Raw genomic sequence first — 25288 nt, forward strand, 5'->3', positions numbered from 1 at the left:
ATCGCGACCTTATCTGCTTCAACTGTGGACTCCCAGGTCACTACATCAACAACTACGTTCGCCCCCGTCTCTGCTTCATGTGCAGCCGAGCTGGGCACCACATGGATAACTGCCTGGAATTGGGGAAGAAGCTTCCGGTGGCTTAGGTGGTGGGCACGGGTGGCGAGGGCCTGGGTTTCTTCCATCTAGCTGTCGATCAAGCTGAGGCCAACCAATGACTCAATCTGGAGAACTGTGGTGTTATCGCTGTGCTTGAGGGTAGGTTGGACCAACAGGGACTATCTCAAGCCCTCTCTGCGATCTGGGACAACCAGTGGCCGTGGCAAGTTCGCTAGCTGGCAGACAAGAAATTCCTTGTGCGTTTTCCCCCACAGAAGAAGGTCTCTGATCTTACAGCCATTCCATCTATCAACCTGCGTGAGGGGATCGACAAGGTGTCAGTCAAGATCACTGTCTAGGATGGAGATGTACCTGCTATTAGAGAGTTACATGAGATTTGGGTTCAGATTAGAGGAATTCCCCCAAAATATATCTCCTAGTCCCTTATTGCCCAAGTAACCAAGGTGTTTGGTCTGCTCATTGATGTGGATTAGAATGAAATCTTCAAGTCCTTCTATGCTGTGGTTAGAGTCAAGATTGCTGTCAAACAACTGAACAAGATCCCTGCTGAGAGATGCTTTGTCATTCAGAAGAAGTTGTATCTGCTTAAGTTTACTGCTGAAAATGAACCCACTAAGATGATCACTGACAAGCCTGGAGATGATCATGATGATACTGACAAACCTGATGGCAAAGATAATACTGAAGGAGATGGTGATAGCAAAGACTTGGATGGATATGATGGTGAAGACTATGATGATGAAGATTATGATGGTCTGGATGACCCAGCCATCAACCCTGGCAGAACTTCCCCACCAGCCACCTAGAACAAACAGTCTGGTTCCAGGACTATCAACACCACAACACCTCTCCCTGTTTGTGTTATAAGATCTGAAAATTCCTTTCAGATCCTGGCAATGGATGTGGAGGACGACCCCCCCTGAAGATGTGATAGTGGAGGTGCTTCCCCCTGAGTCTACTGCTATGAAAAATAGTGATAAGATTGTGGCAACTGAGGCTCACCTGCCTGATTTCTTTAATACCTTGGAGGATATCTACATTGACATTCAGCAGGACAAGCAGGTCACTCCTCTCAAAGTTGTGCAGGTGGCTACCTCTCTCTCTTCTCCCAAGAAAACTAACAAGAAATGGGGACCTACTTAGCCTACAAGAATGAGTCAGAGGATTCCACAAGATGGTAAAACAATCATGGATAGGGCAAAAGAACTTAAATAAGCAAAAATGATGGGAAAAGGTACATTAAAACACTCATTTGCCTCCTGCTCTAGCAGTAGCTTAACTCTTTCTGCTCAATCTGTTGGCATTTGTTTGGGATCTACCCTTGCTGTTATTAAGGCTAATGTTAATCAGCTAAAACAACTTGAAACTGAAAGAATGATTAGCTTTCATGGAAATTACCCTGATATGTTTTTACCTAATGAAAATGAACTTCTTACTGATAATTGGCTACACTCCATTCCTAGTGAGGATGAGTCTTCTTCTGTAGATGGGGAGTCTGCAGAAGAAGATTTTGCAGAACAAGCTCTAGCTATGAGGAGTGGTAGAGGGAAAAACAAAATTAGAAGAAAAGCCTACGATAGGTCTTTTTTGGAATGTTAGGGGACTCAATAACCCCACTAAAGTTTCTAAAGTCAAAAATCTTCTTAAACAACAACTCCCCAACATCATTGGTTTGTCTGAAACTAAAAAAAGTGATTTTACTGTGCAGTCCCTAGAGTCTTTCACCACTTATGATAATTTTGCTTGGAACTGGCTCCCTGCTATTGGTACTGCAGGAGGCATCCTAGTAGGTGTTAATACTGATTTGTTTGAAGTTATCTCTTGGGATATTAAAACCTACTATGTGCTAGTTTCCGTGAAAAATAAGTTGGATCATTTTTGCTGGAACTTTGTTGCTGTCTATGGCTCTAGCTATAAGGAGCACAAACAACAATTTATTGATGAGTTGCACAACTTATTCTCTCATACTGCCTTGCCCACTATAGTGGGAGGTGACTTTAATTTGGTGAGGTTTACCTCAGACAAGAATATTGGTAATATCCATAAAGGCAGGGCTGCTAAGTTTAATGATTGGATCAATTGACATGGCCTGATGGAGATTAAATTGGCAAATCAAAAATTCACTTGGGGGAATAATCAGGAGGATGCCATTATGGCTCTATTGATAGAGTATTTATTACTACCTGCTGGGAAACACACTTTCCCCTTTCCTCTATCTCTGCTCTGTCCAGAGATATCAGTGATCACACCCCCTTGATTCTTGAATTTTGGCTGTAACACTCCTCCCAAAAGACCATTTAGATTTGAAAAATGGTGGTTGGAGTTGGAAAATTTCAAACAAATGGTCATCACAAATTGGAATCTTACTTGCCCCTGTTCTGACCCACTAAAAATCTGGCAATTTAAGATCAGGAGAGTCAGGAAGCTCCTTAGAGGCTGGAACTCTAATACTGAAGCTGGGCATAAAAAGCTTAAGCAAACCCTTACTGCTGAGTATACTTGCCTTCCAAGTGTGGCCAATCAAAGGAAAAGGAAGAAAATGATCCTCTCTCTAGAGGGGAAAAATGGACCTGTCAATGATAACAAGGGTATGATGGAGATTGCTGTAGCTTATTACAAATCTCTATTTAGTTCTGAACCTCATTTAGATATCTCCCTTTCCCATGATTTCTAGGATGATGCTGATAAGGTTTCTTCTGAAGAGAATGACCTACTAACTCAGGACTTCTCTGAAGAAGAAACTAGAGCAGCTGTTTTCAGCTCCTATGCCGAGGGAGCTCCAGGCCCTGATGGTTTCCCCTTCCTATTCTATCAAAAATTTTGGGAGACCATTAAAACAGATTTGATGTCTTTAGTTTTCAAGTTCTGCTCTAGCACCTTGGACCTTTATAGACTCAACTTTGCTATGATTACCCTTATTCCCAAAGAGGCTGATGCTACAAGTATCAAAAAATACAGACCAATTGCTCTTACTAACTGTAGTTTCAAGATCTTCTCAAAGGCTTGTACTACTCGACTTAGTGCCTGTGCAAACAGAATTATTAGCCTCAATAAGACTGCCTTCCTGAAAGGAAGATATATTTTGGAGAGTGTAGCAGCTGCTCATGAAATTATTTATGACAACCACCTTAATAAGACCCCAGGTCTGGTGCTTAAACTAGACTATGAGAAAGCTTACGATAGAGTTGATGTTGGGCTCCTTAGAACCATTCTTCAACAGAGGGGATTTTCCCCCAAGTGGATATCCTGGTTGGACAGTATCCTCTTTAGAGGATCCATTGGGATCATATTAAATGATGTTGATGGCCCTTTCTTCTCTACTAGCAGGGGACTCGGACAGGGAGATCCACTTTCCCCAATTCTATTCAGCATGTTGCAGATGTTTTTACAAAAAACCTTTCTAAAGCTGCATCTCTCAACCTCATTTTTGGGATGATGCCATCTGCACATCAGGGAGGTGTGGTGAGCCTGTAATATGCAGATGACACCCTCCTTTTTGTTGATAATGATCTACCTAAAGCTAGAAATCTTAAGCGGTTCCTCTCACTTTTTGAGCAAATGTCTGGAATGAGGATTAATTTTCATAAATGTGATCTTTATTCTCTGAACCTAGAAGATGAGTTAGACCTTTTGCTCAAACACTGGGTTGCAAGCTAGCACAATGGCCCATGAAATACTTGGGAATTCCTCTCCATTTCTGCAAATTAAAGAAAGAAGATCTCCAACCTGTTGTAGACAAAGTTATCAAACGAGCAGCTGAGTGGAGAGGGAGACTTCTTTCTTATGCGGGCAGGCTTACCTTGATCAAATCCTGCTTAGCTAGTATTCCTATTTACCTCCTGTCTGTAATCAAATTCCCTAAATGGGCCATCAGTGAAATTAACTCTCAGATGGCTCATTGTTTTTGGGACAATTATGAAGGCATGTCAAATATCATCTGGCAAATTGGGAATTAGTTACTTTCAGAAAGGAATTTGGGGGGCTAGATATCCCGAATATAAGGGACCTTAATGTCTGCTTGTTGGCTAATTGGATTAAGAGGTACCACCTTGACACAAATAAATTGTGGAGACAGATTATTGACATCAAGTATGATACTAGCTCTCCCAATCTGTTTGCTTGCTCTGATGCCTTTTCCTCCCCTTTCTGGAAAGGTGTACTTTGGGCCTCCCATGCAGCAAAACTAGGATATTTTTGGAAAATTGGTAATGGGAAGAATGTTAAGTTCTGGGAAAATTGGTTAACTTTCGAGGGATCACACATGTGTTTGTGCAAACTGTTTGGAAACTGCATTTCCCCCCAAGATTCACACTTTTCTCTGGTTGGTTAGTCATAACAGGATCTTAACTAGAGATAATTTGCACAAGAGACAACATCTGAATGATCTTACCTACATGTTCTGTTCTGAACCTGAAACTATACAACATCTATTCTTTGACTGCCTTGTTGCTACACTTATTTGGGAATTCACAAGTTTACTGCTGGGGAAAAATCTGGGCTCTTGCCTAGAACAAATTGCACAATTCTGGGTGGGAAATAGGAAAAATGAAGTACTCAATATGGCTACTGCAACTGTTCTTTGGTCATTATGGAAATCCCGTAATAATATCTTTTTTCGTTCTCTGAATGGTCTTCGATGCAGATGATCTAGTGAATGGTCCTGTGACACCTACGCTCATGGAAGCCTCTCTGTTCAAACGCCAATCAGGACGTTCTAGCACATATGCTTCGACGGTTGGAGGACAAGTCGGTGGAGATCCCAAGGCTTTGCCTAGGATGAGGAAGAGAAGGGCGATCTCGATGCTGACACTCAACGCCTGCCAGGGTATCATGTTGATGTCCCTCCAAGACTCCTCCACGTGAAGATCAAGGACTTGACGATACTTTGCTGCCATTTTGTCCAGCTCTCATGCTGAAATTGTAATTGCCTGGTTAGAGGCGCGGGAACTACTCGTTGTTTTGGCGATAGCATTAGCGCCCTGGGTGGCCGGAAGCTCGTTGAAAACCAAACTATTGAGACAGATATTTTGTACTGTTTTGTTCATACGAAAGGAACAGGGGCAGGAGCCCTATCTTTCTAAAAAAAACAGAGCTGTCCATTGGCATCCTCCTAAGACGGGCCTCCCATTAATGGCACCAGTTTTTAGATCACCGTACAATGGGCCTTGGACTCAAGTCATTCTTATATGGTTGCAAGACCAATACATAACATACAAAAAAAAATCTACACAACTTTTTGGATAGTATCAAACACAAAATTGCAGTTGAAATTTTTTTATAGGTGCACTAATTTTTGCAGCTGAAATTTTTAAACGTTAGCATGCAATTAACCCTAATTACTCGCTAAACACTAGAGTTGCATATGGAAAAAGAAATACAAAATAGAAGGCATAATGTAAAACAAAAGAAAGTCAAAGGGAAACAAAAAAAATAAAACAAATGAAGCAAAACAAAAAACCTTTTTAAAATTAGAGTTGTATATAAAAAGAAGAAAAATCAAGACATAAAAAAAGCACAGTAGAAATAAGAATAAATAAAGAAGAAGAAGAAACATAAACAAAAGTAAGAAAAAGAAAAGAAAAACTAAAACATGGCCTGTGGGATCGAACCTGCAACCTCTATCTACATCCTACCCATCCCACACAGGGTAGCCAGAGCACCTATCCATTCATTCTTATTTTGAAAAGCTGTTTGCTCTATATATATTATGTATATCTGTGGTCAAACGCCCACACGAATCTTGGTGTGATCCGACAGTTCAGAACATCGACTGAGAAAATCAATTTCTCAGGCGACTGAGAACTAGCAAATCCGTTAACTCTGTGAGGCCGTACATTATACCCGCACAGGACCTCCATGCTCCTGCCCACTTATAACTCTCCAGCCATGGTGATCGCAAAAAAAAATAGAAATAAAAATAAATTACTCACCTGGCAAGGGAACGAGGCAAGGTTTAGTTTAGTTGTTTTGTCGACCAACTAGTCTTGACTCTTGTGAAAACGAAGTTCATACGATTATAAAAAAATGAGAGAGAGAAAACAAGTTAATTAGAACCGAGGCAACAATACAACAGAACTGGACACAGCTTAATGGCCTTTTTTAATAGAAATTTGCAATGTTAGTTTTTCTTGGTGCTTCCATCATTAAAGTCGGTAAGAAATCTAGTCGGCAACAGGGAAATCAGAAAATGAAACTAATAGCTTCCTTGGTCTCTGAAGTCAGAACAGAGCACTACATGTCGATGTGCGCCTTTCAGGCCTTCAGGGGAAGAATGCCACAACCCTTCTCTTGTCAATCTCTCAGTGGAAACAAAACCTTGATCTTTGGACCCGTCAACTTGAGAAAACTACCCCCTTGTTCTAGGAATTCTGATGATAGGAATATTTCATCGATTTTCAGCACTTGATCAATTCCCTAGCTTTGATTATCCCATTGCTCGACTCGAGGGAAGCTGTTTTTTATCATACTCTTTGCATGGGTGAATGATAGATTATTCTCTGGATCGGTGAAGTGTGGAATTGGCGAGATTAGTTAAGGAAACTGGGACTTCTGATTGTTCGCAAGGGATGGGAAATAGGACCTGGGCACCTGGCCATCAATGCAAGTAAGGGCAGATTAACCTACTTATCAATCAACCAAGTAAGGGCTAGTAATTAATGGGTTGTTCTTCTTGTAGGGAAGCATAGGCTGGAAAGCTAAGCTATTCCTTTTTTCTTGGACTTGAGGAGAGTACTGGCATCCAACATGTTTCCTATGATCTGGTATCCGCTTCTTCTGCTTTTCCCGGCTCTAGTGCTTGATCTATCTTACCTTCCTCTTTCTTTCTTTTTATCGTTATTGTTCAATGAGTTTTATTTCTTTGATAGCATTCCAAAGATTACCCCTCGACCCACTGCCTTCTTGCTCTTGGATATTGCAACAAAAGATCGGTTTGTGCAACAGGCTGTGCAATAACAGAGAATCATGCAACACGACACACCTCTGCACACAACAACAAAAAAAGTAACTTATGTAACACAAAATCTGTCCTTATGCAAAATCACCCTTCTACCAAAACTTCACCAGCTCTCCCCCCTCACCTTCACAAGCACCATGTCCCCTGATCTGAGGTAACCGGCATCCCAACAGAATTGCTCTCCAGGTAAATCTCGACCAAAATTTCACCAGATCTGCCCCCTCCTTACAAATTTCTAATTATTACTATTTTTTCGAATTAAAGTACTCTCTCCATCCCATATTACTTGTCCGAAATTTAGTACAAAGTTGTACTAAATCAGTGACAAGTAATTCCAGCCGGAGGGAGTACTATTCATCAGCGTACCCCACTAAAATAAAGCAACGTGGTTTATGGGCGGAACTAACCACACCTTATTTGGTTATCATAAACCCAATAATGGTTAACTATTCCATCCGATGCATCTATGAATTATTGTATAAACTGAATTTAAGTATTTATGGGGGGCTCTAATTAATAACTTATTTATCCACGTTTAGTTCTCCCTACGATGTATACTATAATATCTTCCTCACCGAAACCTATTAATTACAAGGATAAAATGCAAACTCGCACAAACCCTAACCCTCCTGCAACATGCATGTCTATGACCGTTATTCGTACCCAACCAAACAAACCCTAATCAACCATATTTAGACCTCAACTATGCTTCCTACCATGAATTGATTACACATGCTCACTGTGCCAATCTATAGTAGATTACAGAAGATATCACGAGCAATAATTATCAGATGTGGATCACCCTCTTCTTAAATTCCTTTACAGCATACCAATTTCTGTAATGCCAGTTGACACATATATGCCACAACTACTAGATCAAGAAATCATGGCAAGAATTTATCAATGGTTGCAACTAAAGTAAGCAGTAGCTTACAAACATATTGACGCATGAAACAATCTATGTGTAATTTATCAAAGATGTTTTAATTATTCCGCACACTATATATAACACAAAGAAAGTGAAATATAAGATTGACACAATAACATATTATGGACTGCCTTGTACTCACTCAATTGTTTAAGTATGTATTGTCAAAATAGTAAAGCGATGTGATTATAGCTTCAAGGAATAATGTACAAATTAATGGTTGAAGACTTAAAGTTAATGTAAAAGAATGAAAACTAGATATTGGAATATACTTGAAATGAATTAATTACATGCTTTTGATTTAAATTTGAAAATAAACCTGGATAAAATTTCAAAAGAGTAGTACTATATATACTAGGAAAAGTTGGAAAAACAAGAAGTTCAATTTGATAAACAATGATTACGTTGTCGCATGTCTCTCTCTTTCATACCCCATTTATTATTCGGACCAGGGGTTTGGAGATAAATATGTTGTTGCTAGCTTCAATAGTAGTTGCTTGCTAGCTCGTCCGCCTTTAATTTGCCTGAGCCTATGTCGTTTAGACACTCAACAATAGGGGTACCGTCCACCCAATTAACTTTCCAACCATTCGACGATAAATCTTCAATCAGACGATGAAAAATTAATTGTGGAAGAATTTTAATAATATCTTAAAATACCATTGGACGTTTATCTAAATATTTAAAATAGTAACAAAAAGATTCAACTAGATGAGAAATAGAAAACCGCTCGTTTGAAATCAGGTAGTACCTCTGTTCGGGTTTAACTAAGTCTGGTGCATGTTCCTAGGTCATCAGTTTGATCAACTAATTAAATTTGCATTATATTGTACGAAAAGTATGCCATTATAGTCGTCACCAAATGAACTTCTTAATGATATACTTTTTTAGTCATATAACTTATATCTCGTTAGTTTAATTGGTGACCTAGGAACATACACATGCCTTATAAAGCCGAACAGAGGAGTACATAGTATGAATTAATTTCTCATAAGCACGTGACTAGGGGAAAAAACTCTGATGCGATGATATATGCACAATGGCCAATTAGTGCTTTTATGTGCATGTGAGACACGGTACTTACTACACAACAAACTGGCACTTTAGTTTGCAAACATATCCTAGGCATTGTATTTGTCATTCTCTATGAGAAACGAAGTATTATTCAATAGCTAGGGAGCTTGGATAAATACTTTTTAAATATCATATTAATGCACCCATAAAGAAAGCATCATCATTCATCTCCTAGAAACCCCATCGATCGATCAACATCTAGCCTAAGGTTTCATTACCTTCCTTTATGATTTAGTATTTCCTTGGCAGTGATGTTTTGGTGAGGGGAGACATCGTATGGAACAAATTAAGGTCTCCCCTGCAACATCCTCGTCCATGCATGGCATGACCGTCATGATCTATGATCTCCATGGAGTTAGTGGATAATTGATCTCAGAGTTCATGATTCTCTTTTGGTACTCCTCCTCATCGGTTCAAGCTAGGATAAACCAGGGGTTTGAAATCCTGTCTTGTGAGGGTTGTTCTCGGCCACCCGTTCATCGATCTCAAGTTCTCACCTAATCCTAGCTATTAGGGTGTGAGGCTCGTGTGCCTTTCTAAAACGGATGAGGTGAGGTTAGTCTAACTTGTGCAAGTTTGGTATTTTGTAGTTAATTTCATCACCAGAGTTTTGGACAACTATCAAGATGCAAATGCGAACGGAGTTAGAGATGTTAATTAACTTCGAAGAATTTTGGTGTAAGTGTAACCTTGTTGCCATTTCAGTTTTTCTTGTTAGCTGTAATGTCTTTATTGAATAGTAAAGCCAGATAAATGTTCTAAGTAAATAAATAAATTAAAGAAGACACCACCATTGTCCTCTTAAAAAACACCATCATGTATTAACAAAACATGTGTCTTTCTTTTCAAATAATTTTGAAGATGAGGACATAGATGATTTGATGTTGATTCGAAAGCTCAGAAAAACACATATAGTCAAGACAAGAAAGAGACAATCCCTTCTAGTCGATCGTAATTCTCTACGCAAAACTAAGTAATTTTCAATAGGGAGCTATATAGCTTGTATAAGCACTTTAATATATATCGCAGACATCTATAACATAATCCCTAAAGAAGACACCCATACGATAAGAAACACCAACATTTTTAATAAAACAAACGTCTTTCATTTCGAATATTGATGCCATATGATAGTTTTGCTTATCATCATGCAGAAATTAAGCAGAATAAATCTTAAATAAAAGAGTACTGCAGTGCTACAAGCACGCCACGGAAAGCTAAAGCCAGTAGATTTATTAAAGCCATGCGCATGCACGTCGCTCAGAGTTTAGTGGCGGACGCCGCTTCGGCTGCAGCCGGAGCAGGAACATCGGCGCCGTCGACGCTGGCATTGCCTCCATCACCGTTGGCAGCACCGCCTGAAGGTTCATTCTCAAGCATTTCGACGTCGGCAGCTTTGTTGTCGTTGTTGTTGAACTTCTCTTCCGCCACTGGCAGGGCGGGGGAAAATGCAGCATTGACAGCCTTTTCTTGTTTGTAGTTTTTCTCTTCTTCCACCACTGGCAGGCTTGGGGAAAAAGCAGCAGTCACAGCAGGGAGGTGAAACTTCAGCACCTCCGTCCCCGCTGCATCATCAGCAGCAGGAGCAGCACTAACAGCAGCAGCAGCAGCAGTGGTTCCGGGCACGGTTCCCACAGCGACAGGACCGAGGAAAACCCTGAGCAGGTCCTGGCACGGTCCCCAGACAAAGTTGTCCCAGGTGTCCCTGACCCCGACGCCCTGGGCCGTGGCAGAGAACACCGGGGTCACGTCTATCCTGCGGACATCCCATCCGTCGCGGCCGCTGAGGCGGCGGATCTTGGTCGTCTGCGAGCGGATGAGGGCGAAGGTGCTGGCCTTGATCTCGCTCGCCGCTCTCTGCAGCATGGCCGACGGCACGCTCAGTGGCCCGCCCATGTCGCGCTCGGCCTGCAGGTAGGCGTGCAGCTCGGGCAGCCCGATGGCGCGGCGCACGCCCCGGGTGTAGTCGGCGTCGGCGCCCCGGAACGCGTTGCGCGCCTCGATCACCAGCCCGCGGCGCATCATCTCGCCCACGCGCAGCCCCGCGTACCACTCCAGCATCGAGGGCGCCGCGTCCAGCCACAGGAAAAGGCTGTCGTGGGCCTTCCGGAAGGCCCCGCCTTCCCCTTCCACCAGGGCCACGATGTAAGTGTTGGACCCGCCGGCCACCACGGGGACTCGCCCGGCCGAGAGGACGCCGGAGATGGCCTTCTGCGCCTCGCGCCGGAAGTCCTCAGCAGTGAAGTCGGCGTCCGGGTGCAGCACGCCCAGGAGGTGGTGCGGCACCCCGCCGCGCTCCTCTTCGGTCACCTTGTTGGTCGCGATCGGGAAGCCCTCGTAGACCTGCATCTTGTCAGAGTTGATTACCTCGCCGCCGAAATGCTCGGCGAGAGCGATTGCGAGCTTGGATTTCCCGGTGGCAGTGGCTCCCAGAACGAACACGACCTTGGGCTTGGGGGACAGCTGCTGGACGTTGTTGACGCCCTTCTTGGACTCCATTGGTCAAAGTCAAACAGCTGCTGCATGCAATAGGACGAGGCATGCATGGTTACTTTTGATACAACACACATGCAATTAAGGGTACAAATTAAATGATTAAAAAAGGAAGTAAAACATATTTGTAAAGTAAATCATCGTGTATATATATATTGAGCCAAATTAATGTACGCTAATTAAATATTTCAAAATGAATATATAATTGTGAAAAAATGCACATATAGAAATACTATTCCTTCGCCCAGCTGGTTAATAATTAGATATATACAACGTGAAACTGACAAATATAATATAATATTGATATCTGAGAAACCTCGATCTCACAAATTAAAGCATTGATTCGATGAAACAAAATATCCCCGAACCTATGCATATATGATTGTCAAATTGTGACATATATTTCAAAAAAACACTACCAATTAAGTTAAAAATGCATGGAAATAATTTCGACCTAGCTAGCTAGTTAGATGCAACGTGAAACGGGTCAATAATATCGATATCTGATAAACCTCTCCCAGATTAAAATATTGATCTGATGAAACAATCCCCGAACAATATGCGCATATATTGTCGAATTGTGATGCTATATGCATGGCTTATGGGATACAGATCAAGACCTAGAAAGTCTAACCTAGGCCATCACCCGAGCAAATTAACTTGTATGCACCTAGGCACCTGGCACAAAACAAATACAACTCAGATAATTAAAGAAGAAACATTAGTCACAGCGTGTATAAGCAGATCTAGATCTGTACACACTACCTTCAAAAAAAAAATCTAGATCTATACAGGTACAATCAACCGACAATCAGCATATACATATACAAATCACAAAATTTGTGCAGTATTTCGATAAATTCATCTTCTGATAAATATAAACGAATAGATCTAACTTATTGGGTTAACATGATATTGATTTAAACCAGTCAAGTGCATGTTTATGCCGGCCGGATATTGACCAGCACGTACATGATAAGTTTGCTAGTAAGCTTTCATTTTGATAAAAATGACACCATGCTGAATTGTCTGCCCCTCTTAAAAAAATATCACACACTACCGACTCTAGCGATCTAGCTAGATTCAGAAAATAACCACAAGCAGTCAAGCAGATATATATGCTAGCTATCCTTGAAGTTCTAGCTTTGACCGCTGGCTTTATGTACTTCCTCCATCCAATAGTTCTTGTCCTAAAATGGATGTATCTATTCTTAAAAGCATTTAGATACATATAATATTTTGACAAGAATTATAAGAGGGAGAGAGTATGTTTGGTTGTGTACCTGGGTGGTGCGGGAATGAACAACGAGCAGCCGGCCGTTCGCCGCAGTTTCTAACTCGGAGGCAAGCTAGCTAGGATAGTGGGCAGATCTGCAGGCAAGGATCGATCGCCCAGGCCCTATTTATCGGCCAAAGGCTGACCCCAGAGTTGGCCATTACTGGAAGGGCATCAATATGTACCATTTTTAGCTAGGGGCAGGCCCATTACGATTTAATTTCGAATGAGAACCTTGGAATATTGGCATGAACTCACAGTTCAAACACAAATCACTGAAATATTCCGTAAAAAAATCGCTGAAATATTCAGGATTATTTTTCGTATTTGATTGCAGGATATATACGTATCCAAATATACATGTGTTAATACATGCCATCTTAGAGCAATAGGTGGTGCCAACGCGTCGCGAAGGATATGCATGACATTTAATTTACTCACTACTATTTGCACACGTCCTTATCCATGCATACAGAACACTGAGGAGATTGTTCTTCTCTCAACGTTAATTTTTTGGCACGACTGATCGAGTATTGCTTTTCTGAACTCGTTTTGGCACGACTGTTCGAGTAGTGATGTACAATGCTTAAGTACGTCCTTCTAGAACGATATTCCTAGCTATGAAATTGCGGAACTTTCACGAGGTGTAGCTAGATAGAGAATAGAGACATGCATCATGTAGCACAGTAGCACCTAGCTAGTCATTACAAGTTGACAACTGCACACAGGAGCCACACACAGCAACGTGAGACAAATCGAAGAGACACACTGCTACAACTTGGGTCTTTTAAAACCCCCAGATCGTACACGGGAAACAATTGTATGTAGGTGCATAATCGCACAGGGTTAAAAATAAAACCGTGTGTGCCCGGTGTGCAAACATATCCGATGGAGATGTTAAAATGGGCACACGCAGTTACTCTGTGTATTTGATTCCATCCATAAATCGATTTTCCCTCCTACGTGCTATATATGAGCTTCTAGTATCGATAAGAATTCGAGTTCTTATTGCCCTTGTATTGTTATGTTATGGTATATATGAATGTACCATACCAAATCATTATGTATGAATGATGGCTGAGATTCCAGGGATAGAGAGCCAGCTCCAAACTATATTAAACATAATTATTTAGACATAATTATACAAACAAATCCTACTCCCTCCGATTTGTGGCGGCCCTTGGCGGTTTGCCAACGAGTTCCGCTCGACATAATTGACATTCCTCTCCTATTCCTCCATCCGATTTCCTTTAATTAAGGTGGACCAACCATCGCATTGGGCGAACCTTGTGGCCTCCTCCCCTCGATGCATCTCATAATCCGACTCCAGGTTCGATCACTTCTCGTCATCGGCTGATGACTCATCGTCCACCTCCATGCCCTCTGTCTCGACGTCGGACTGTGGATCCAGGACGATGACGAGGCGCAGGGCTGCTCCATGATGACAGTGAGGGGTGGGGGCTGAGGATGTTGACGGAGGGCTCGGGCTTTCAGACAATGTCGTGGGGCGGGCTATGCAGGAATGTCGGCTGGCTGGGGCGGCTGGGTGTGGATCTTCCACCATTGCAGGCGTACATAGGTGGCCTATTAGCTGTAACGTGCGTATGCCATTAATGCATTTACCTTCCTATGTGAAGTATACAACAATATCACCAACTCACACAATAAGCCGCCTGCATTTGCGTGTCCATGGATTTCGATTTGAATTGGACAAAAACTTCTTGTGTGCACAAAGTATTAGCTTTGTATATATTGACCTTTCTCATGCATTTTGTTCAGCAAAATGGTTGCTCAGTAAGGATTTAGTCTCATATTTACTTCTAAATAAGACCTTCATGCTTGCACGCCAAAATTATTCAACGGCTAGCTAGCTGCTGACTACGCAAGGCGCCTAGATGCCAAGCTTTTTGAGGTAAAAGACAATAGGCAAAATGCCTGCTGTCATATATTAATAAAAAAGAAGTACAAGTTTACAGTAAAAAAGAAAAATAGACAAAAAGGAATGAAGAAAACCTATCTAAAATTCTTGATCCGCAAAAGCTGAGTAGTTCTTTCTTGGCTCTGTGGAAGACAAGACTCAGCTCAACTTTGAAGATATGTCTCCATCTATGTAGACTTGGAGCTCTCAGGTTAATTAAAGATGAAGTCATTTCTAGATTTCCAGATGCTCCATGCCGCCAGGGTGATGATTTCCATGTAGAAACGCACTTTTAGTTCAACTTTCAGAAGGGCCACATTGCCATGCACATTGTGCTGTTTGTCGTTCAATTGTAAAACAAACCTTCGTGCATGAATGCACACCAATATTGTCATGTTCGTGTGTCTAATTACAATCAAATTCTCGGTAGGATTTGTAGTGATGCCAATAAATAGAGGAGGGCTAGCCGCTTCGGGCTCACCCAGCCCTGCTTGGCGGAGCGCGGCGCCAGAGCGCTCCGCCAAGTGCACGAGAAACTCACAACGCATGGCGGACAATCTCAAACCTCTTGGAGGTGTTGCTTCATGAGGATTCCTACGACGACCAAGAGAACAACTACACAGAGCTAGCAGGAGTAAGAGGATCAGCAACAACCAGAGAGGATAAAGAGGAGCACATGCTCCAGCTGTCCCTGTGGCAATGGATGCGGCGGTCCCGATGAGTGAGCCGCTAGCTGCTCATTTCTTTGTCCGTTCTAGCTTTTACATTCTTATTATATGTGATGTTAAGGCCTGAGCTACAAGAAAACCTTGTGGTTTTTTGTCTGTAGCCTTCCTGGCTCGAATAATTGAGTAGCACCACTAGTAAATCTTTATATCCATATGAATTCTAAGCTTGTCTTTTCTTCTAGCTACTATGGTGGAATTCATGCTACTTACACAACATGCATCGATGTAGATAGGAGGAGAGATCCCTCCACATAACCAACAAAGCTAGACAATCTATGATGTAGTTGTAGCATGGGCTCGAAGCTCGGTGTCGGCACTTAAATGAGACATTGTAGTCTATTTCTTCGACTTTGGTGCAATGAGAGAGGTGCCAAGAAAGAGATAATATCATATGTTTGTCGTGTGCTTTTTCATCTAACTCTCGGCAAGTGTGTCTTGAGTCTTGACCGAGTTCCTGCATGATGAAATGCACATGGAAAAGCGTCTAACACTTGACAAAGTTCCTTCTTCTGATAGTACGAGTGTGAGAGGACGAGAAAGAGCAGTGTGCGCAGACCAGGAAAGGGAGAAGCCTTCTATCCAGATCGAGAGAGTAAGGGGGTGAGAGCAAGAGATTAGGGTTAAGATTTATATGCTGGAAAGGGAAGTGGAATTTTTTAAGGGATACGAAACAAATATAAATAGTCACGGACTCACGGGACCACTAGCGCGCTAACGGTGACGTTCAATTTCCAAATCAGCCTCAAACATATATTCCAGTTAGTTTACGTTGTTTCAATTGTACCATGCCATAAATTTATAGTAATTGTTAGACATCGGAAGAAGTGATGTTATTCTAGAATGCATTAATGATTTTTGGAGGCACATTTTTTGTATTTGTTTCACAAGGTGTCTTATTAATTATATTAAACAAATAAAACACATATTTACATAGCAAGTGGAAATAAAAGTTATATTTACAACCTCATATTCAACTTGTGTATTACGCCATATATTGGGGCAATATGCTTAACCTATTCTAAGAAGATCATTATTGGCAGATTGATGATATGGGGAAATACCAAAGTGTGATTTTCTTTGATGCTTTCACATGAAACTTTGAAAATTTTAAAGCAAGCTTGTTGTTGTATGTTTGAAACCCTGTAAAATTTTAGAAATTTTGAAGCACTTACATTTGGGTGTTATTAAAATCTTGAGATCGTAAAATTCCAATAGAGAAATATGCAAATTAGATGTCAAATTATTTGACTATTCAGTACATCCTTCCTTCATCTCTTCCATTTAGTATATTTATGTACTCAAATAATATGATTTTCCATGGAGTTTATAAACTTTTTATGATCCCCTTGTAGTTCAAAAACACTTTCACTTGGCTTGTGCGCTAGTCCTACTAGCTAATTGCGCACCCTAGATGTATCTGACGCAATGTAGATTCAACTCCCCATTTTTTGGTCTTTCCCGCCCTTTCCCGTACGTGTCCCTGTTTGCGCGAGTGCTTGACGATCGACTGGTTTCACACACAACTTAGAGGAAGTAATATGTGCGATGGGAAACGTGTTAGAGGCTTGCAGTCGGTTGGCTCATAGTTGAATCAAATTATTTGACTAGTGTGAATTAGAGCCAGAGCTCTGAAACGTCAATGCTCCTCGCCGGTGAATCAAACTATTGGCATCGCAACCACTGCACTTAGCCTCCACTCCACTATGAAACCTTCCCCATTCACACTACGTACCCAACAATCACAGCTTCCCCTCTCCCAACGCCCTTCTAGCTATCCTCTTGCCTTCGACGACGGCGATAATGCATCGTTGGCTTTCCACCACCTATGGTCAAGCATATGCAGGTTTTTCTCTTATGATTGGAATCCTCTATTTTCGGTTAAAAATTCCATCGATCCAAAGAGATCAGTTTCACGAGCTCTGGATCAACACTTGCATGAGCTCCTGGTTTTTCTCTTTGGTCTGAACTCTGACGGACTCTCGCTGGCCCTGAATCCTATCTTGATCAGATATTCAAATGTCAACAGATTTATGTACAGCGACAGCCGTACGTTCCCTCTGATGATAACAGAAAACATCAGATGATACATCTATCTGCTAGCATAGCAGCTAGCTATACAGTTTCTGCTAAAGTGAGAGGTGTACCAAATACTACGTATTATATACGAGTGCTCTGGCGCAGTTAACATATGCATGTAAATTATTCAGGGATAACAATTAAACTGTGCATTTTCTCATAATGATCAAGCGAACCAACTCGCCGCCAACATACAGTGTCCCGCTGCCGACTACCGCGAACTGAACTCCCATTCGTCATCGTAGAAGACCGCCAGGTGTCTCCTCTCCCCGGGCGGATCCATGTCCGGCGAAGAGAAGTCGAGATCGTAGTCGTCCGTGGAGTCGCGGGGGAGCCTGAGCGTCTGGATCCTGGAGCACCTGGCGCGCATGTCGTCGTCCATCACGACGTTGAAGCAGTGGCGAATGTCAAGCGACTCCAGGCGCGGGCACCCGTCGAGGATGGCCACCAGGCCTCTGTTGCCGAGGCGATTGGCGAACAGCTGCAGGGAGCGCAGCGCGGGCATCGTCGTGGCGATCGCTCTCGCCTCGCCGCCGACGACGTTCTGGTCGCGTTTGATGAAGCGCTTGTTGCTCAGGCGGAGTCGCGTCAGGAGCGGGCAGGCCTTGCCCACGGCTGCGCAAGTCTCCGGGAAGGCGCCCCAGCAGTTTGACAGCTCCAGCTCCTCGAGAAGACTGAACTTTGTTATCACTGACGCAAGTCTCATGCTGTCGTAGATGCCTTGGCAAGAGACTAGCCGGAGGCTTTTCAGCGAAAGCGCCCTGCAAAACACTTGTGGACTTACATTTTCGCTGCAAAGGCACAGTAAGTTCATTTCTAAACATAGATTATTGCATGCCATCCTCGTGCTTTACACTAAATTTGGCTGAACTTGTTGATTGAGACTACTGAGTCATATAATTAACTTACCCGGGACATAGCAAATCTGATGTAGTAGACGGACAAATTAATCAACCTTCGAACTGCACTTTGCGTTGTGCCTATATACTATAGCGAAACTATATATAATCGGTTGCCGCCTGACGGGGGAGGACCATGGTTTTAAATAGCCGGCTATAGCTCCGCTATAGCTGCGTTATAGCTTTCTGACAGCGTAACCGTTACCGCTACAGCCGCTATTTCCGCAAAAGCGCGATTTAGCTCCGCTAAACGGTTTAGCTGTAGTGTTTGAATAGCGGAATTTGTAGTATGTGTAGGCCCAAAAACACTCGAAAATCGGACAAAACACTCCAACCCTAAAACACACACGTTCCCAACTCCTGTAGCCCTGGAAATATGTTCATCAAATTTCTTGATTATCATGTTTTTTCATTAAACCATCCATATTTTCATGTTTTTTTTAATCCGCTATCTGGCATAGCGTTCAAAAAGACACCGCTATTTAGCATAGCCCACTGTTTGAAATCATGGGGAGGACAAAGGTAGCATAGGGACTGTTATTTTTCGGTTCTAGGACGGTTTTTAGGTAGTAGGCACAACACCTCAACCCAAAAAGAATATGATTTTCAACCAGCCTCCGTGTACAGCTTGATCTCCAATTACGGAGTACTTGAAAAAAAGTTGTTCTGGACCAACTTCCTGGGGGAGGAAAAAGGTGGCATAGGGCCCAGTGTTATTTTCAGCATCTAGAACAACTTATAGCTAGGTCCACAAAAACTCAAGGTGAAAAAACCCGATTTTTGACCGACTTCCGTGTGCGGCTTGACTTCCAATCCCTTGTATGAAAAAGCTGGTCTAGACTAACATCCTAGGGGAGGACAAACATGCCATAGAGCCCGATGTTCTTTTCGGTTTATAGAATGACTTCTATCTCTCGACTTTGGACTACTTCCTTTTGGAGCCTGACGTCAATTCTTTCTTATGGGAGAAAAAGTCTAGACTAGCTTCCTAGACTTCTCACACCCTCACACCTTTCATTGCCCTTTAACTTGCGATAGAAAGTATGGAGAGAATGCCATCCTTGGGTGGCTGACAAATGAGTTCGACGACGACGGCAACCAGCCAGCCGAAGGCTGATCACGAACGCCACACAGGTAACATCCATTGATGGTGGTGGAGGGAACATGAGAAGGGATGGCGACCAGAAGAGAAGGAGTTGTGCTTCGGTGATTGAGAGGTGAAAAAGCAGGAGGTGGCCGACGGTACGAGAAGTGGTGGGAGGGGAGGAATGCAACGAAAGAGGCGGGCATCCCTAATATTTATGAGATGAAAATATGCAGTATTTAGGTTTAATCTATTCCCTCCATCTCAAAATAAGTGGCATGGTTTTGTATACCCATGTCACTTATTTTGGGACGGAGGGAGTATATCAGAGACAACAAAATGGGACGGACTCCGAGCGTTCTCAGGCCATCACCCCTCTCAGCCGTCCGATCGGTTTTTTTGCCATCTCCGGCCGTCCAAACGCACCTGGGCCTCGCGGCTGGACTTCTCCGGTTGGGCTGGACGCTGCTCCGCCAGGAAAATCGATGGCCGCTGGTTAACAAGGCCGGTAAACGGCCCATTTCTCGCGTCGCCTGGCTCCTCGGTCCCTCCTTCGCTTCTCCTCCCGTTTTGCACAAATCTTTGGGCACGGGCACACGGCCGATTCAGCTCGGCGGCCTCGGTGCCCCAGTCCCCAACGGCCCAACCCCAACCCTCGCGCACTGCCGTCGCGGAGACGGACAGGCGCACCGCGGCGCCGCAGGAGGTGAGCAAACGCTCCCGTACAGAAACTGCCGCCTTCAAGATGGTTTTCAATGCTATGGTATTGGTACCCCTCGACCTCCAGTTGCTTACGATTTTTTGGTCTCCCGTCTATTTATACTTCTTTTCCATCTTTGCTAATCCCGTCCCTTCCACTTCCCCTGCCGGCAACCATGATTGTTGCCTAGGTAGGGTTTATTTTTCTATGGATGTCAGCTTAATTTTGTCTTAGTACGGTAGCCATTTGTATGCTTATATCTTTCAGATTTTCATACAAGTTATACATCATGTTTAGGCTAGAAAATTACTCTCTGATGCAAGAGGTTTTGTTTTGTCATGTATGGATAAATACAATCCAGCTTTGAAGTTGTTTTTCTTCTGGAACATGCTAATTCACATGCTTTGCTGCTGTGTTCCCACAGGGGTCGTTGGGGGAGGGTTCCAGCTGGTTTGGTTGATTGCAGGGAATTAGCTTTATGTCTTGCTTCGATATTACCACGGCGGAGACTGTACAGACGGCTGTGACTCCCTCTTCAGGCGATGGCAAGGCAGGCGGCAGAGGTGTTCTCTCCAAGCATAGACAGAAGCTCAAAATTTTATTGCCAAATGACGGCAATCATAAAAGAAAAGCAGATAAGGCATTGCCGCAAAAACTGAGTGAACTTCTTGAAGAGTGGCCATTTTTTTTAACAAACTAATTTAATCATCCTTTTGTATGCATCTATTTTTCATTGATATTATGATTTACATGATGTTTTAGCAGAATCAAGAGAAGGACTGATTCTAGAAGAATTCAACGGACGATGATAAACATATATTGAGTGAAATAGATTCATTCACTCACCTAACCCTTGAGTGTATTCAAGATCAAGAGTGGACTGATTCTAGAAGAAATTCAGCGGACGATGATAAGCACATGTTGAGTGAAACAGATTCATTCACTCACAAAACCCTTGAGTGAAACAGACGATGATAAACACATATTGAGTTTTGTAGTTTATTTCAGCTCCCTCCTGAAAAGGTGCCAATTTTCTACTTATAAGATCCATTTACCCAAGATATTGGCCATGTATTTTTACTGATTTTCAGGTCGATCTAATTCCCCTTCAGGTGTTAAAACTTTGACATCTTGTGATATCCTGCCTAAGATTGTCCATACTTATTGGTGAAAGATAGTTGAAGGTATGCTTACGAGAATTGTCAGTTGCAAAAAATGCACCTCTCTGTTGTCGATCAGTAAGGGATAATTTTCCTAATAGCAAACTTATGATTTTTTTTTTGTTAATCACTGCTTCCTCGTAGAATTACTTCCGTCAAGAATTATGTAATTCTGCGAGTCACTGTTCAACCTTATTAAAGGTGGTTAAAAAATCAAGTATATTTCTTTAAAAAATATAATAATGTACTATTGCACCATATATCAATTTTATGTCACTTGGTAAGTGCTTCTCTATGCATACTACGTCTATGTTTGCTCTTCAGTTGATATTACAAACAGGTTATGAATCCTTCATGATACTATTCTCTATTGTCAGCTTTCACGAAATGTAAGTCAGTCAAGGTGGATAATTGATGATGAAGGAAGGGGAGAGCATCAGTTGAGGTAAAACACACTGCCTCCCTCTCTCTATCTCAAGAGTCAAGTCCCAACTCAAGAAGAGACACAGTTGAAAACTGCTACACCCTTTTGTAGGACATTATTGGAGATGTACGTACCATCTGCAAATGTGATGGCTTCAAGTTTCATGCTTCTGGAAGAGAAGATATCAATGTAAAATGTTGTAGTTTGGAACTGCATTTGTTTTTGACCGAATTGGAACTGCATTTGTTGGTATTCGCTATGCTGAATGTCTCATATCCATAGGTACGGATGCTTAACTTGGATCTGGTCAGTGGTCACCCATTTCTAATTGAAGTATTGATTGCACGATCTATTCCATATGCAAGTGAAGTTGAACAAAGTGCCGAGAAGATTAAAATAGCTCCGAAAAGAAATATGTAAGGAATCAAATTGACACTGGAATGCCATTGCAGCGGTTTAGTTGCACACATATTGCATATGATGTGCTTATGATACGGTATTTTGTAGATCAGAATTAGAACTCTGAAGTTACTAGACAGTGAAATATGGTCCATGATACACGAAGGAGAAGTGAAACCGTTTTAATTTGATGTCAATATACTTATGCTAAAATGATACTGTCAGTTGGTTCTTATTTTAACATTGTTTGTCGCATCACATTATTGGCTTCTGCTGGTTCTTATTTTTAACATTGTTTTGTCGCATCACAACACAAAATAGACTGCTCATCCAATACTTGAGCTCATCTACCATGGAAACACTATATGTCTGCCAAAAGAATGCAAGGCTTTCTTTCTTTACCTTAATTTCCATGCCAAACAAGATAAATACTCCGTAGGTATTTTCATGGTCCCTATGCTACTTTCAAAGTCATGTATAGTCGCCTATATACTTCCTCCGTCCCATATTAAGTGTTGTAATATTGCATGTATCTAGAAGTATTTTAGTATATAGATACGTCCATATTTAAACAAATTTGAGTCACTTAATATGGGATAGAGGGAGTATTGATCCAACAAAATAATATTCTCATTTCAAGTGCTTTATCGATCACTTCATTTTTTATTACATCCAAACTTGTCTTTCTCAACTATTCTTAAACAAGGGGACAGCGCGGCAACGCGCGCTACCATGGTCTAGTAATTATATTTAGTTTAGTTTGGAGCTGGCTCTCTTACCAAATAAGCAGTATTTACATAAATAAATAACAATAAAAACTCAAATCCACGGGACTAATAACGAATCTATAAATTTTATAAAGTTTGAAGCCCACTAACTGCAGTTAATTTAACAAGCTCAGCATGCAGCCTATCCACGTCAGCATCCCATCTTCTAATTTTCCACATCAGCCTTCTTCCACTACAGTTCTACCCTTTCATCTTCGGCTTCCTGAGCGCATTTGAGTACAACGATTCCCCTTCTCCTTCCTATGCTTCAATCCCGACGGCAACCTCTCCTCTTCCTCTCCTCCCTGCACTTGTGACCATAAAAAGAAGAGTGAAGGACAAGCCCGCCTCCGCCATCCACCGCGCCGCGCGCAGAGCCCGACTCCCGCCTCTCTCACCTCATGCCTTCGTTCACCGCGCCCGCGTCCCTGCCTCCGCTCGACGCTCCCGCCTCCCTGCCATCGCCCAACTAGGCTCCGCTCCCCGCCCTCCCACGCCTAAGAAGGTGATGGAGCGTCTGCACGTCCTCCGTCCTCCCGGCGCAACCCTAACCTACGGTACCCCTGTCCATACTACCTGCTTGAGTCGTGCTCTCTCTCACACCGGCCTTCGCTCAGGTAGGTGACCTCTCCTGCTCTTCGGTCCTTTTTTTTTTCCTTAAACCCATTGATATGGCATATTCAACCATAACATAAGAACAAAAAGAACTTGTGTCGATAGAGGAACACGGAAGGAATGTTACAGCTCAGGCCAGTCCGAGAAACCGCGGGGGCACTATTGAAAATGTTGTCCTCAGGCGTCAGGGTGTGCTGCCTAATCCACAACCCGCTGGCCCAATTTCACCATCCAACAGCCTGACCAGCTTGAGTGTCGACGACTCGATCGATTAGGGCTCCTCCCAAGTCGACGAGACACCCGACCCCGACCTTACCGAGCTCCCTCCCCGAGTCCACCACGAGCCGCCGCCGCCGCCTCCGCTTCCCTCCCGGCTGCCCTGATGTTGCGCCTCCTCCTTACCCAATTTCACCCCCCCCCCGGCCACCCCCAAAATCAGTTTTAAGGATAGGAAAGAAGAAATCCCAGATTCCCAATTTCTTTCCTTAGACCCGCATGTCAGCCTCACACATTCCTTTCCTTTCTTCCTCCTCTTCTCCCCACGCACGCACGAAACCACGCGAACAACATCTCCTGCCCGCGCTTGCCCCGCACCGCCGCACGCGCCCTGTGCCGCGCCCCCGCTGCCGCCGGTGGCCGCTGCTCCCTGCGCTCCCCCCGTGTGCCGCCCACAATGCCTGTCGACGAGGCCGACCCGAACTTGGGCGGGGTGGCCGCGGGCAGCCCGTTTGGCCTATGGAAGCTCGCGGAAAGGTCGGGGAGTTGGTGACCCACCGATGGCGTGAAATTGCGCCGGCTGGTCACCAATTTGTGCGAAATTTGAGCGGCGGCAGTGGAGTTTAGGGGGGCGTCGGAGTGGTCGAGGAGGCTAGAGGGGCGGCGGGGAAGGCGCGTACGGCGAGGCGGGGGTCGCAGAATCACTGAATCAGAGTAAGAGAAATCGGATAGTACTTACACTGAATCGGCGAGGAAGGAGAGGACGCTGCAGTCCACAGCGCCTTGGGCCAAAAAGGCCTCGCACTGTTCCGAGCTGCGGCGGATGGCGTCGCGCGCCATCTTGCAGGGATCGAGGCGGGAGGAGAGGCCGGCGGGGAAGCGCAGCTCGACGCGGCGCCACAGCTCCGGCTCGTCCCGCGCGGCCCGGCGCCAGGGCCTGCACACCTGCCCGGGCCCCATGAGGATGTCGACATGGCCCAGCCTGTGGAGCACGGTCAGCAGCGCGTCCCGCGGCAGCTCCGCCCAGTCCGGGGCCTCCGCGTCCGACGGCGGCGTCTCCTCGAGGACGCGAGGCCAGCGGCGGGACAAGGAAGAGGAGGAGGAGGAGGCCATGGCACGCGCGCTCGGCGGTTCGTCCGTGGCAATTGGCAAAGTCCAAAGTCCTTGTGTGGAGTTAACTAAGGCGTTGTAGTCGAGATCTGTACTCCATCGCCGGCCAAGGATGGATTTATTATCCCCTGTCCACATCTATCGTTCGGGTCTAAAATCTGCTGAGTCAGACGTGACGGAGACACGCACACGTCCGCGACACATTATTCACGCGCACACATACACGTCTACGTGAGCTTTTCTTTCCGACGGCGAGGAAGTACTCACCAGGTGAGACGAATTTTTTTTAGAAGAGCTGAACCTAACCGAGAACCGCAATCCAGAAGAAAATAACCGAACCGGACCG

At 43.7% G+C, this 25288-nt stretch overlaps 2 protein-coding genes across 3 annotated transcripts; both read right to left on the reverse strand.

Moving 5' to 3' along the window:
- Window positions 1-10337: 10337 nt before the first annotated feature.
- On the reverse strand, window positions 10338-11576 carry LOC100821993 (adenylate isopentenyltransferase 3, chloroplastic). Its single transcript, XM_003561571.1, has one exon. The coding sequence runs from the start codon at window positions 11574-11576 to the stop codon at window positions 10338-10340; it is 1239 nt and encodes a 412-aa protein (XP_003561619.1).
- A 5925-nt stretch (window positions 11577-17501) lies between these two features.
- Window positions 17502-25036, reverse strand: LOC100822301 (putative F-box/LRR-repeat protein 23). 2 transcript variants are annotated; one of them, XM_010230299.3, is made up of 2 exons: window positions 24572-25036; window positions 17502-18329 (listed from the first exon to the last, which is right to left on the reverse strand). In XM_010230299.3, exons 1-2 carry the CDS (start codon window positions 24943-24945, stop codon window positions 17780-17782), a joined length of 924 nt encoding a protein of 307 aa, XP_010228601.3. In that variant the 5' UTR covers window positions 24946-25036; the 3' UTR covers window positions 17502-17779. The 2 variants fall into 2 exon arrangements, with proteins under 2 accessions (XP_010228601.3, XP_024311679.1); XM_024455911.1 differs by having other exon boundaries at window positions 17502-18339.
- Between the last annotated feature and the right edge of the window lie 252 nt (window positions 25037-25288).

Source organism: Brachypodium distachyon, chromosome 1, assembly GCF_000005505.3.
Source record: "Brachypodium distachyon strain Bd21 chromosome 1, Brachypodium_distachyon_v3.0, whole genome shotgun sequence".
Classification (NCBI taxonomy): Eukaryota; Viridiplantae; Streptophyta; class Magnoliopsida; order Poales; family Poaceae; genus Brachypodium; species Brachypodium distachyon.

What these genes read in the sequence shown, in the direction of transcription:
- LOC100821993 (XM_003561571.1), bottom strand. Translation starts at nt 11,576, where the DNA reads ATGGAGTCCAAGAAGGGCGTCAACAACGTCCAGCAGCTGTCCCCCAAG.
- LOC100822301 (XM_010230299.3), bottom strand. Translation starts at nt 24,945, where the DNA reads ATGGCCTCCTCCTCCTCCTCTTCCTTGTCCCGCCGCTGGCCTCGCGTC. An exon ending in TCCTTCCTCGCCGATTCAGT is followed by an intron (nt 18,330 to 24,571) that starts GTAAGTACTATC and finishes AGTGTTTTGCAG; the next exon opens with GGCGCTTTCGCTGAAAAGCC.